General features: G+C 32.1%; 1 protein-coding gene across 3 annotated transcripts in view; it reads left to right on the forward strand.

The window, feature by feature from the left end:
- HTR2C (5-hydroxytryptamine receptor 2C) overlaps positions 1-15,298 on the forward strand; it is a 325,553-nt gene that overhangs the window by 258,489 nt on the left and 51,766 nt on the right. For 2 of the 3 annotated variants that reach the window (XM_008971127.4, XM_063601821.1), the window contains exon 5: positions 4,972-5,172. In XM_008971127.4, the coding sequence (XP_008969375.2) occupies positions 4,972-5,172 (201 nt within the window). The remainder of the gene's footprint in view (positions 1-4,971; positions 5,173-15,298) is intronic. The other variant, XM_024927387.3, reaches the window with a different exon arrangement.

Raw genomic sequence — 15,298 nt, forward strand, 5'->3', positions numbered from 1 at the left:
AACCATGCAAATAAACTAGGAAATATGACCTATTTTCAGAAAACAAAATAGAATAGAAACTGATCATGAGGAAGCCCAAGCATTGGACTTAATAGACAAAGACTTTACATCAACTGTCTCAAATGTACTCAAAGAGCTGAAGGAAACCATGGAGTAAGAATTAAAGCAAACCAGAAGAACAATGTCTCAAGGAATAGAGAATATAATTAAAGGTATAAAATTGTAAACAAAAACAATGGAAATATGGCAGCTAAAGATTATAATAACTGAAATGAAAAATTCACATGAGGGAATCAATAACAGACTTTAGCAGACAGAAGAAAGAATCAGAGAACATGAAAACAGGTCAATTGTGATTATCCAGTCCAAGGAGCATAAAGAGAAAATAATAAATAAAAATGAACAATGCCTAAGGGACCTTTGAGACACTATCAAGTTTACCAATATATGCACAATGAGATTTCCAGGAGATGAGAGATTAAAAGGATCAGAAAAAAATATTTAAAGAAATAATGGCCACAAACTTTCCAACTTTGAATAAAGACATGACTATAAATCCAGGAAGCTCAATGAACTCTAAGCAAGAATTACTCCAAAATATCCAAACCAAGGTGCAGTATAATCAAACTCTTGAAAGGCAAAGAGAGAATCTTAAAAGCTGCAACAGACAAGCATCTCATCAAATACAAAGTATCTTTAACAAGATAAACAGTGAATTTCTCTACAGAGACCATGGAGGCCGGAAGCAGTGAGATGACATATTTAAAGTGCTGAAAGAAAAATTGTCAACTAAATGCTCTAAATCTGGCAAAGCTATCCTTCAAACATAGAGAAATTAAAACACTCCTGGTAAAAGAGCAAAAACAAAAACAAAAAATCAGAAGGAGTTAATTACTAGTGGACCTACTCTAAAAAAAAATGCCAAAGGGAGTCCTTCAGGATGAAATGAAAGGACGCCAAAAAGTACCTTGAAGGCATATAAAGAAATAAAAAACAACAAAAGTAGATACAAAGCAAATATAAAATCCAGTGGAATTGTACTATGGGTTTCTTACACCTGTTTTGACTTTCTATTTCCTTTAAAAGGCAAATACATAAAACAATAATTATAAATCTATATTAATGAGCACCAAATGTATAAAAAATGTAATTTATGACCAATAGCAACATAAAAAAGGATGAAGATTTAAAGAAGCAAAATCTTTGTATAGTATTGAAACTGAGTATCTATAATTAAAACTTGATTGTTATGGAAGAAAGATTATAATTGTAATCCCCAGGTTAACCAAAGTAAACAATTAAAATAATACAAAGAGAAAGAGACAAGAAGAGAATCCCTACAAAAAAATCAGTTAATCACAAAAAAATCACTTAATCACAAGTGAAGGCAGCGACAGAAAAAAATGATAGTATATGTTATAGATAAAATGGTGCAAGTGTCTTTTCTTTACTGTAATTACTTTAAATGTGAAAGAATTAAATTTTCCAGTTAAAAGGCAGACACTAGCAAAATGGATAAAAATACATGATCCAATTATATGCTTTCAATAAGAGACTCACTTTAGACATAAGGACACATGTATGTTGAAAGTGAAAGGATGGAAAAAGATATTCCATACAAACAGTAACCAAAATAGAGTTGAGGTGGCTGAACTTGTCAGACAAAATAGAACTTATGAAGAAAGTTGCTGTGAACAACATCAACTAAAAGAAGAACATCATCTATTGATTTCAAGCCATCAAGAACATATAACAATTATAAACATATATGTACCTAACAACAGAGCCCAACAATTATAGGAAGTGAAAAATAAAAGAATTAATGGGAGAAAAAGGTAGATCTATAATAATATTTGGAGATATCAATACTCCATTTTCAATAATGGACAGAACAACAAGACAGAAAATCAATGAGGAAAATAGAGGACTTGAACAACACTATAAAACAACTAATTCTAACAGACAGATACAGAACATTCCATCTAATAACAACGATAAATACATTTTTTCTCATGTGCACATGGAACATTCTCTGGGATGGACCATAAGTTTTACCACAAAACAAATGTCAATACATTTAAAATATTATTATTATTCAAAGTATCCTAATACATTTAAAATATTATTATTATTCAAAGTATCCTAATACATTTAAAGTATTATTATTCAAAGTAGAAATCAGTAACAGAAAGAAAACTAAAAAATTTACAAATATGTAAAAATTAAACAATATTAAACAACCAATAAGTGAAAGAAGAAAATACAAATGAAATTCAAAAATATTTTGAGAATGGCAGAATAAAAACTTAATATACCAAAAAATTATGGGATGCATCAAAAGCTGCGCTCAGAGGGAAATTTATATCTGTAAATGGCTACATTTAAAAATAAAATGAACTCAATTAATGACCTAACATTATACCATAAGAAACTAGAAAAGTAGAGCAAGTTTAACCCAAACTCACAAAATAACTGAAATGATGAAGTTTAGTGGAAATATAAAAAATAAAGAATAGGAAAAATATAAGGACAATTAATAAAACCAAACGTTTTTCTTTTTTTGAAAAGATCAAAAAAGTTGACAAATCTTTAGATAGACTAAGGAAAAAAGAGAAGACACAAATTACAAAAATCAGAAATGAAAGTGGGGGTATTACTACTAACCTTACAGAAATTAAAAGGATTGGCTGGCCAATCCTCCTGGTGTGGTATCTCACGCCTGTAATCCTCCCACCTTGGGAGGCCAAGGTGGGAGGATTACTTGAGCCTATGAGTTCAAGAGCAGCCTAGGCAACATGGTGAAAACCCATCTCTACAAAAAAAAATTTTTTTAAATTAGACAGGTATGGTGCCACATGTTTGTGGCCCTAGCTACTCAGGAGGCTTAGGAAGATTGCTTGAGCCCAGGAGGTTGAGACTGCAGTGAGCCATTATTACACCACTGCAAACTAGCCTGGACAACAGAGCAAGATCCTATCTCAAAAAAAATTAAAAGGATTATAAAACAATACAATGAACAATTATACACCAGTAAATTAAATAACCTGGATGAAATGTAAAAATTTCTAAAAACACACATACTACCAAAAGTGACTCAAGGAGAAATAATCTGAAGAGTCATATAAAAAGTAACTACATTGAATCAGTGATCAAATACCTCTCAACAATGAAAGCTCAAGACAAGAAGTTTTCCTTTTGAATTTCACCGAACATTTCAAAAATTAACACCAATTCTTCTCAAACTCTTCTAAAAAATAGAAGATGAAGAAACATTTTGTAATATATTCTATTAGACTGGCATTATCTTAATATCAAAGCCAGCTAAAGACATTACAAGAAAATTATGGATTAGTATTGTTTATTAATATAAATGCAAAAGTCTTCAATAAAATACTAGCAAACTAAATTCAGCACCATATTATATACCCATTACTAAATGGGATTTATCTCAGGGATGCAAGAGGGATTCAACATACAGAAACTAATCAATGTAATGTATCACATTAATAGAATGAAGGTATGCAAACCACATGATTATGTCGATTGATGCAGAAAAAGCATTTGCAAAAGTCCATCACTTTTTTATGATTAAAAAAATGTTCAACAAACTAGGAATAAAAGAAAATTTCCTTGACAGGCATTTATAAAAAACAAAAACAAAACCCAGTCAATAGTGAAAGACTGATTTTCCTCTAAGATCAGGGAAAAAAGGCAGAATGCCCACCTTCATTAGTTCTATTTATCATGGTACTGAAAATTCCATGTAGAGAAATTAGGCAAAGAGAGGAAATAAAAGGCAGAGGAAAATTGGAAAAGAATAAATCAAATTATTTCTATTTGCAGAAGACATGATCTTATATATGGAAAATCCCAAAGAGTCAACACAAAACATAGCTCTAATAAATGAATTCAGCAAAGTTGCAGGACGTTTGTAGTTCTATACACAGTGATGAACAATCCATGAAAGAATTTAAGAAAACAATTCTATTTACAACAGCTTCCAAAAAAACCTCAATTGATAACAGCATCAGCCACAAAGAAGAATTAAGTATTGATACATGCTACGAAATAGATAAACCTCAAAAACATTAGCTAGGTGAAAGAAGCCAGACCCAAAAAGTCACAAATTGTATGATTCTATTTATATGAAATATCCAAATTAGTTAAATCCATAGACTGGATTAAGAAAATGTGGCACATATACACCATGGAATACTATGCAGCCATAAAAAATGATGAGTTCATGTCCTTTGTAGGGACATGGATGAAATTGGAAATCATCATTCTCAGTAAACTATCGCAAGGACAAAAAACCAAACACTGCATGTTCTCACTCATAGGTGGGAATTGAACAATGAGAACACATGGACACAGGAAGGGGAACATCACACTCTGGGGACTGTTGTGGGGTGGGGGGAGGGGGGAGGGGTAGCATTAGGATATATACCTAATGCTAAATGACGAGTTAATGGGTGCAGCACACCAGCATGGCACATGTATACACATGTAACTAACCTGCACATTGTGCACATGTACCCTAAAACTTAAAGTATAATAATAATTTAAAAAAAAAGATAAAAAGCAAATTAGAGATTCCCAGGAGCTGGTTGATGGGAGAATGGGAAGTAACTGCTTAACGGTATGCAGTTTCCTTTTGGAGTGATGAAATGTTTCTGAACTAGAGACAGATGCTAGTTGCACAATATTGTGAATGTACTAGATGCCATTGGATTGTACACTTTAAAGAGATTAATTTTATGTTGTGTAAATTTTACCTCAATAAAATATATGTCACGCTGAAGGTATCATTATCATGATCATCATCATCATCCCTATAGAAAATAATGCTTCCTAAATTTCACTTTCTTTAAAAGGTTTAGATTATGAGAAAATATAAGCAGACTAAAATTTAAGACTATAGTCAGTACAATTTGGATGACATGTTCTTGTCTTCTCTCTGTTCTCTTTCAGATTATGTCTGGCCACTACCTAGATATTTGTGCCCCGTCTGGATTTCTTTAGATGTTTTATTTTCAACAGCGTCCATCATGCACCTCTGCGCTATATCGCTGGATCGGTATGTAGCAATACGTAATCCTATTGAGCATAGCCGTTTCAATTCGCGGACTAAGGCCATCATGAAGATTGCTATTGTTTGGGCAATTTCTATAGGTAAATAAAACTTTTTGGCCATAAGAATTGCAGCGGCTATGCTCAATACTTTCGGATTATGTACTGTGAACAACGTACAGACGTCGACTGGTAACATTTGCGTTTGATCGGGTTCTTTTATTTAGTAATTATTCTTAACCTATTTATCTGATATTTAGGTTAACAATAATGAAAGGAATGTAATGTGTATTAATATGTAAATATAAAGTTTCCATTTATGCTGCTAAATTATTTTATGCATTAGTATGCCAATGAATTCTGCAACACAGATACAAAATATTTGAAATATTTAAAATGCTTTGAAAATGAGAAAGACATAAAGTCTAATTAAAGTCTAAATTTTAAAAATATAACATTTCAATCTTATATTGAAAAGTTACATGTATCCCAGAATATTAACCTTAGTATTTTTATTCTAAATTCCTATCCTTTTCAGTAGAAAAATTAATAATGCAATCTAAATCATCATGAAGTAAATATGTCTAAATTTTTGTTGCTATGACACCTAAAATGTACTATTTTCTCTCAGTTTTAATTGTCTTCTTGAATTCTGGGTATACAAAAAGAAAAAAAAATTGTTTCTTTAAAGATTTGTAGCAGTTTAAAGGGAAAGAAATGATCATTTATTGCTTATATTTGAGGTATTCATAAATGCCTTAACAGTGCTAATATTAAAGCCAAGAAATTTAAACAATTGCACTTTAGGGGTTTTACTTTCCTGTTTTTTTCCTTTTCCAGTTGGTGTAAATAATTTTTCTTCATATTTATGTTTTTGTAAAGATTCAGGTAAAGTGTGCAACAAGATCAAGACTTCTATTTAATCTTCACTAATATCATCTAAATATTTTGACTCTGGGTTTATTGATCAAATACATTTAAGTTTTAAGATTGTTCTATTGTAGATTGTTCTGCCTGTGTATAGCATAGACACCTTTGAATAAAAAGTCGTGAAGCTTGTCCCAAAAGACACAAATGAATTTACGTAAGTTTGACTTACAAATTCAAGAGTTCACAGATTTTGCCCTAGCCATCACAAAGAGTTCATCTAAAAAGATGCCAGCTTTTATGGTGCTTACAAAGGAAATACACAGACAGAATATTGTTGCATCAGCTTCTAGTAATGAAAGACTGAGTAATTTGCAATGACTCTTGTGCTAAAGGCAAATAAACACATGGATAAAACACTAAAAGCCCTAAGAAGCTAATGAAATAGAAATTGCTATTGGCTAAGATCCAGAAAAAGACAAAAACCCAAGAAAAATGATTATGACTTCTAGTTCACTTTTGTCAATGATGCATTATAAACCTGAAGATATGACTGACAGGTGGAGACGATCATTTCAGACTCACAAGCAATGGAGGACTAAAGTAGGAATACAGAGTCTGGCAAGGGCCAATCAACCTGAATTTAATTCTGGGATCACAAAAAACCAGACACTAGGAATAAGGTTCGACCAGGATTAAATCACCATAGACATGGAATTCAGCCCTGGTTCAAGTTATCTATGTAAATGAGAGAAATCTTGGGCCTTAAAATTGGATTAAGATGATTTCATATTATTCAGGTTTCCAATTTTGGGGCATAAACAAACAAAAAAACCCCATCATCCTAGATTTCAACTTATTTCTTTGAATAATTTTCAAATGCTGTCACTGAAATACAATGATATGCAGATATATGAAGAGACAATACAACATGAATCAAGTATGGGACAATAAGAGATAACAGAAATAAACCTACAAACACTTCACATAATTGAATTATCAGACATACACTCTAAATAATCATTTGGAATGTGCACATGGAAATTACATGCTGATCTTAAACACTTCAGCAAGAAACTGCAAACTATAACAAATGACATTAAGATTTGAGAAACACCTAGAAAATATGGAACTTAAGCATAATATGTAAAACTAAGGGCCAGGCACAGTGTGTTACACCTGTAATCCCAGCACTTTGGGAGGCCGATGCAGGCGGATCACTTGTGGCCAGGAGTTCAAGACTAGCCTGGACAACATGACGAAACCCCATCTCTACTAAAAATACAAAAATTAGCCAGGTATGGTAGCACACGCCTGTAATCCCAGCTACTTGGGAGGCTGTGGTGGGAGGATCACTTGACCCCCAGAGGTCAAGTCTGCAGTGAGCTGAGATCATGCCACTGCGCTCCAGCCTGGGCAACAGAGTGAGACTCTGTCACACACGCACACAAAAATTAATTAATTAAAAAATGAAAACCTAAGAACTCTGTGGCAGATTAGAGATGGCGAATTTCCAAATTTACAGAAGATTATTATAAAATAATAAAAATTAGCTGGGTATGGTGGCATGTGCCTGTAGCCCTAGCTACTCAGAAGGTTGAGGCAGGAGCATCACTTGAACTCAGGTGTCTTGAGGTTGCAGTGAGCTATGATCGTGCTATGACACTTCAGCCTTGGTGAGAAAGCAACACTCTGTCTCTACAAATAAAAGATAAAATGAATAATAAGATAAATCCAAAAGGAGTCAATAAAAGATAGAAAAATATAAAACGTATACTGAATGGCAGAATTAAAACCAAATATATCCCTAATTATATGAATTACTAAGGATTCTAAGACTGTCATATAGGCTTTCAAAAAAATAAGACAACTATATGTTACAAGAGGCATATATAAAGCATAAGGAAAGTAAAAGGATAAAAACAAACAAAAAAATTCCTCCATCTAAACACTATCCAAGAGAAAGACTGTATAGCTATATTAATATTTGTCAAAATAGACTTTTCGGCAAAAAACAAATACTCCAGTGAAAGAAGATTACTTACTGATGAAAGATGTAATACATCTGGAAGACATAAGGTAATAAATTTGTATGTACATAATTATATGTAGATACATATGTAATATACATAGTATATACATTATAAAGTAAAAGAGGACAGAACTTCAGGGACAGATAGACAAGTCTACAATCATCGCATAAGATCTTAGCACATCCTTCTCAGCGATTGTATGAAAACAATTAACAAACCTGAACTCACTGACAAGTGAAGAATACATATTCCCATCATTGCACAAGAAATATTTATCAAAACTGACCATAAAGTAATTCCTCAACACATTCCAAAGGGTTGGAATAAATTGTTTATTCTTTGACTGAAATTCAAAAGCAATAGAAATGACTTCAAAATAGTAGAAAAACCTTCGTATATTTGGAAATTAAGAAATTGTTTCCCAATAAACTTTGGCCTAATGGATTTCAAATCCATTGATGATTCTTCCCTAAGCTATCTATTACTAAGGTGATACAATGATAATGTTTCTCATTTTATTATTCTTCCTGCCTTTATTTGTTGGCATTATACTGTAAGGAAGTGTTTTCCCTCCAAGTCTTTGTTATTTATTAGTTCATGTTGGTGGAGACTCCTGGATTCTTTTGTATTCAGTGTAATATATATGATTCATTATTGCCCTTAATTATTTTGATGCTCAAATTGTCTCATATTTTTCTAATAAGAACTCCTTTTCATATATCCCATCATCTTTTGAGCATTTGCCAGACTCACCTTTTACTTTCCATGCCCCAGTTCCGAAATTAGCCATTTCTTACAAGAAACCCTTTTAGTGGGCAATGGTTTTATAAAGCAGGATGCAGAAGCTCAGTATGCTCATTGCTAATAGGATATCATTGCTCCTATATATCAATACCTTTAATCCCAATTCACTAGCACAGGACTCTTTTGCTACTTTCCAATTCTTTATTTTTCCTCATTTTTCTCACAGTGAGTAACTTTGTCCCCAAACCATTGATATATTTATTATTTATATTTTCTATATCCTACAATACAAGAAATTAATTTCAGAATTTCTATACCCATACCACTACCAATAAATGAAATGCAATGTTTAAAATTTCATTGTAATTTTATCTTTAGAATGTTTTCCACCAAGGGCATATAGTCAAAGCATTGTCTTCAAAATGCTAGGATTAGTTTGAATTTTTTTTCTCTGTGGTTCTGATACCAATTGTTCACATTTAGGGATTTTGTTTTGTTTTTGCATGTATTCCCCAACTTTGTTGACTTTATTTTTTAATATGTAAAACTTTAATATGATGCTCCAACAGTCAAAACTAGGCAAATAAAATACTCAGAGAAGAGTCAGTTCCTCTTCTATTCCGTGGTTAACCCATTCATTAGTTTCTAGGGCATACTTCTTGAATTTATTTTTGCAAAAAAAAAAAAAAGATTATACACAAATACACATATTGTTATTTTTCCATTCTTAAATTAAAAGATAAAATGCTACATACAAATTAATACTTTGTTTTGCTTTGTTCTTTTACTTGGAAATATGTCCTGGAAATCACTCTATCAATTTGTAAGATGATAGATATGCACCCAACTTTATCATGTAAATGGCCTAAATACTCCAATTAAAAGCTAAATTCATTCTATTATTTTTTACACTCACTAATAATAGATTGTGTTGATATACTTTATTTAACCAATCTTCTGTGTATAATCAGGTAAGTTGTTTCCAACATTTGGAAGTTGCCAATAATTCTACTAAGAATAATTGTGTGTGTGTGTGTGTGTGTCCTTTGTGTGTGCGTGCGTGCATGTATGTCTGTCCTGTGTGTGTGTGTGTGTGCGCGCGCGCGTGCATGTGTGTGTTTCATATTATTGGAAGTTTAACTTTTAAATAAATTCTTGCTCAAATGTATTCAGAATTTATCTTCTAAATAAATTCTTAGAGGAGGAGTTGATTGATCAAAGGGTACATGTAGTTAGGAGTTGAACCATTTTGCATTCCCACCAGCAATGCAAGAAAGCCTCTGTTTCCCCAAAGCCTTGCTAATGAAGTTTATTTTCAAACTTTTTAAATTTTGCAAATCCCATAAGTGAGAAATGTTACCTCAGTGTAGTTTTAATTTGCATCTATTTTATTTGGCTGAAGTTCATATGATTAAATGTATGAAAACCACTTCAGTGCCATTGCTAAATCAGTTTTAAGTGTCCTTTTGCTCATTTTTTCTGATTTTTTTAATTTTTATTTCTTAATTTAATAGCTCTTTATAAGTTATAGACACTAACCATTTTACATGTTATAAATGAAAATATTTTCTGTTTGCTATTTGATATAGCTATGGTATTTTGCCATACAAAATTATTTTATTTTCATGTAGTTCATCTTGTCAATCAGATTTCCTTTTTATGTTGAGAGTAATGGCAACAAATTCTTTCCCCTAACTCAGGTTGGACAATAAATCACACATATTTTTCTCATTTTTTACATTTAGACCTCTGATACATTTGGAGTTTATTCTTGTACGTTGTGACATACACATTCAATTTTAGTCTCTTAAAACTAATTCTTCCATTGTCTCATGCTATTTATTTAAAAAGTCAATCTGTCCTGTGATATGAGATGCCATCTTTATAGTATATTAAATATTCTTATATGCCTGGACATGTTTCTGAAGTTCACATTTTATTCCACTACACTGTCTAATCAAATGCCAATTTCACACTTTTAATTATAAATGCTATTACATAAATGTTATTATCTGATATGGTTAGTCCCTATTCATTAGGCATTTTTTAGAGCTTGTGTAGACATTACTGAAAGTTTAATTTTCCATATTAACGTTAACATTAACTTGCCTTGTTCTACTCTAAAAGCCTGGATATTTTGACAGGGATCTCCTTAAATTTATAATTTAATTTAAGAAAAAATGAACAACTGAATTTTAAAAATGCTTTCTCTAATCTGTATACTAATTTAGGTGGTGGCCACTCTGTCTTCCAAACTTTACTGCCAAACCTATATGTCACTCTCATGTCTTCCTTATCAACATTTATAATGTATCTCATAAGAATCAATTTTTTAGCTTTACCACACAACCAAATCTGTCTTCTGTGCATTCACTAGTGACTACTTAATTGTTTAATTTATGAATTTTCAAACTTTTTGGTCTAGTGATCTCTGTATACTCAAACATTATTAAGGATTCCAGAGAGTTTGCCTTTATATGAGCTATATCCATCAGCATTTAATGTCTTTGAAATTAAAATTGAAATTTTAAATTATTTTTGTCTACATTTATTTAAAATAACAATAGTAAATCCATTACATGTTAACATAAATAATTAGCTCTATTTAAAAAAGCTATATTTTCCAAAACAAAATCAGCAAGAAGAGTGACATTGTTTTACAGTTTTTTCTTTTTTTGACTTTTATAAATTTAGGGGGTACAAGTGCAGTTTTGATATATGAATATAGAGTATAGTGGTGAAGCCTGGGCTTTTAGTGTAACCATGACTCGGTAACGTACAATGTACCCATTAAATAACTTCTCATCCCTCTCACCATATACAAAAATTAACACAAAATGGATGAAATCCTTAAATGTAATATCTGAAACTACAAAAACACTAGAAGAAAACCTAGGAAAAAACTCTGCTGGACATTGGCCTAGGCAAAAATTCGTGACTAAGACCTTGAAAGCACAAACAACAAAAACAATAATAGACAAATGGGATTTAAACTAAAAAACTTCTATGCAGAAAATAAATAATCCACAGAGTGAACAGATAACCTGCAGAATGGGAAAAAATATTTGCAAACTATACATCCAACAAGGGACTAAAATCCAGAGTCTATAAGGAACTCAAACAACTCAACAACAACAAAAGACAACCCCATTAAAAACTGGGGAACAGACATGACCAAACATTTTTCAAAAGAAGGCATACAAATGGCTAACAAGCATATGAAGAAAATGTTCGATGTCACTAATCGTTAGAGAAATGTTTTACAGTTTTTCAAGGTGCTTTAATCATCTGACTTAATAGAAGATAGCTAGATTCTCATCTCTGTTTTTTTCATCCAATTTATTGCAACAATTTGCTGTGGTTCAGATAATTGCGGTCATTCTTATTTGACAGTGCACTAAAACTCTGCAAGTAGTAGTTTCTTAAGTTCTGTGGCAATGTACAATCAGAAACCAAATCACAGACTTTTTTATATACTGTCACATTAAAATCCACTAATGTATCTAGAAATGGATATTTCAAATGAATACTTTACTTCAGTACTTCACATGGATATTTTACCCATGATTTATATTGTAACATCAGGCATAGGTCATTAAGAAAATATTGGTTCACCGAGTTACACATATTTTCTCAATGTTGGTATATTTCACTATACAATGTCAAAAATCATATACGTTGATAATCTTCATCAACCTTAATGGAAAAATCTTAAGATATTGGGAAAGTTCAATCTCCCAGGGATGAATAGACATTTTCCAAAAATTACATTATTCACTTGAAACCTCAGATTTTATCATTGGCAGCAAATAGCATCTATTTTTTGCTTAACTTGACAGGCTCAAGTCATCCATTATTGAGAAAGTAGCTGCCAAATACCCAAGTCTGAATAACTCTAGTGTGTCTAGCAGTCAAGTAAAGATGTTAGTCTATGAAAAAATACATGGCTAGTTAATCTTGCAACTCTAACAATTGCATAGGTACTTTTTCTCAAAGCAACCATCTTTTTTTTTTTTTTTTTTTTTTTTACCAAAGCTGTACATATATTTTAAACATGAAGATATTTTGGAAAATCAGGTCTAAGTTTTCTTTCTCCAAACAGGTATGTTTAAATTCTTTATAATTTTTTTCCATACAAGAGAAACTTTTTCATGGTACAAAGGATGAAGGTAAATTACAGTCCTGTAGGCAGTCCTGTTAGAGTGACTGTTCTATACATATTATTGAACATTTTAAATAAAGGGTATTCAGTTAGGAAAAGAGGAAGTCAAATTGTCCCTGTTTGCAGACGACATGATTGTATATCTAGAAAACCCCATCGTCTCAGCCCAAAATCTCCTTAAGCTGATAAGCAACTTCAGCAAAGTCCAGGATACAAAATCAATGTACAAAAATCACAAGCATTCTTATACACCAACAACACACAAACAGAGAGCCAAATCATGAGTGAACTCCCATTCACAATTGCTTCAAAGAGAATAAAATACCTAGGAATCCAACTTACAAGGGATGTGAAGGACCTCTTCAAGGAGAACTACAAACCACTGCTCAAGGAAATAAAAGAGGATACAAACAAATGGAAGAACATTCCATGCTCATGGGTAGGAAGAATCAATATCGTGAAAATGGCCATACTGCCCAAGGTAATTTACAGATTCAATGCCATCCCCATCAAGCTACCGATGCCTTTCTTCACAGAATTGGAAAAAACTACTTTAAAGTTCATATGGAACCAAAAAAGAGCCCGCATCACCAAGTCAATTCTAAGCCAAAAGAACAAAGCTGGAGGCATCACACTACCTGACTTCAAACTATACTACAAGGCTACAGTAACCAAAACAGCATGGTACTGGTATCAAAGCAACCATCTTATATCAGTATGCAGAAGATGTGCTCTTCCTGTACTTCTCATTTTCTTACATAGGTTGTTAAGAAGATGTGTACCCACATGTTGAGATTTAATAAAATTAATATTTTTTACTACTTCATAAAGTATATTCTTAAGTAATACTGGCTTCTTTCCCCAAAAGTACATAGTGATAAAGAATACAATAACTTCTTGTACAGTTTGGTGTCATCTGCTTGATTCATGCCAAGGCACCAGCAGTTTCACCCACCATTACATTGGCATTATCAGTAAAATTGTAAACACATTGAAAATAGCAAATAACATATTAATATTTCTATGGAAATACTTTTGACTTCATGAAACTATTGAAAAGATTTCAGAGATACATAAATGTTCATGGAACACACTTTAAAAACTAAGTTTCCGATGCTAGCTCCCTTTGTGGCATTTGATATAGTCAATGATGTTTTGTTTATAATTCTCCGATTCTTTGCTACCTATGACACAATTTTCATTTGGTTTCCTTTTCTCCTATTTCTCTGTCTGCTCCAAATCATTTTCTTCATTTTCTGCTTTATCCCCGTTCTTCCCCAGGATTCTGTTCCTTCCAATTGCTTATATACTTTTCCTGGCTTGCATCATCCACAGAAATAATTAAAATCTATCTACCAATGACTCTTGAATAATTATTTCTATTAATTTCTATCTGGATTATATGCAGATCTATAGCTTGTAGAAAAACTCTTAGCTCATGTTCCATATAAAATAGACTACAGACCAGATTTGGCCGATGAACCATAGTTTGCCAAACCCTGGTCCTAATAATTGTGTTCTGGCAAGTATATAGTGACATCTAGTCCTGGTATTTATCTTTAATTCCCTACTGACTCATAATGTTGAGCACTTTTTGTTATGGTTTTTAAGCATTTCGACGTCCTCTTTTGTGATGAATTTTTAACACCATTTGCCTATTTTCAATTTTTTAATTCTAGTGTTTTTTTGTATAGTCTAGATAAGAGTTCTTTGTCGGATATGTATAGTGAAAATATTTTTTCCCAATCTGTGCATGACCTTACACTCGTTTAAAGTTCAATTTGTCAGTGTTTTCTTTAATGGCCAGTGATTTTTTATCCGGTTTATGAAAAGTTTTCTCATCCAGAGTTCAAGAGGATATTCAAGAGGATAACCTCCTCTGTCTTTGTATTTCCTTCCTTTCTTAAGTGTTTGATCATCTTAGCTTTCACATTTAGGTCCAGGAGCCATCTTAACTTAATGTATACGTCTGATGCGAGCTAGAGATTGAATTTTTTCCCTATGTGAATATCCAGTTGACTCAGCATCATTTATTGGAAAGATTATTCTTGCCTACCGAATTACAATGGCGTCATTCTCATAAGTCAGGTTACCTTATATATGTTGTTTCTCCTGGGCTATAAGTTCTGTTCTATTGATCTAATATTCTGTCCTTGTACTAGTATTACAATGTCCTAATTACTATAGCTTTATACTAAGTCTTCTAATCTAGTTGAGTAAGTCTGTCAGCTGTGTTCTTCTTCAAAATTTTCTGGGCTAGCCTAAGGCCTTTTCATTTTCATATAAAACTAAAATTAGCTTGTCAATCCCTAAAACAAAATATGCTATTGTTTTAAAATTGGTATTGCATTAAATCTATAAGTCAGCTAAGTGAGGATTTGTCTTAACAATACTATGGCTTCCAATCCATGTACGTATGCAT

This window comes from Pan paniscus, chromosome X (genome assembly GCF_029289425.2).
Source record: "Pan paniscus chromosome X, NHGRI_mPanPan1-v2.0_pri, whole genome shotgun sequence".
Lineage (NCBI taxonomy): Eukaryota > Metazoa > Chordata > Mammalia > Primates > Hominidae > Pan > Pan paniscus.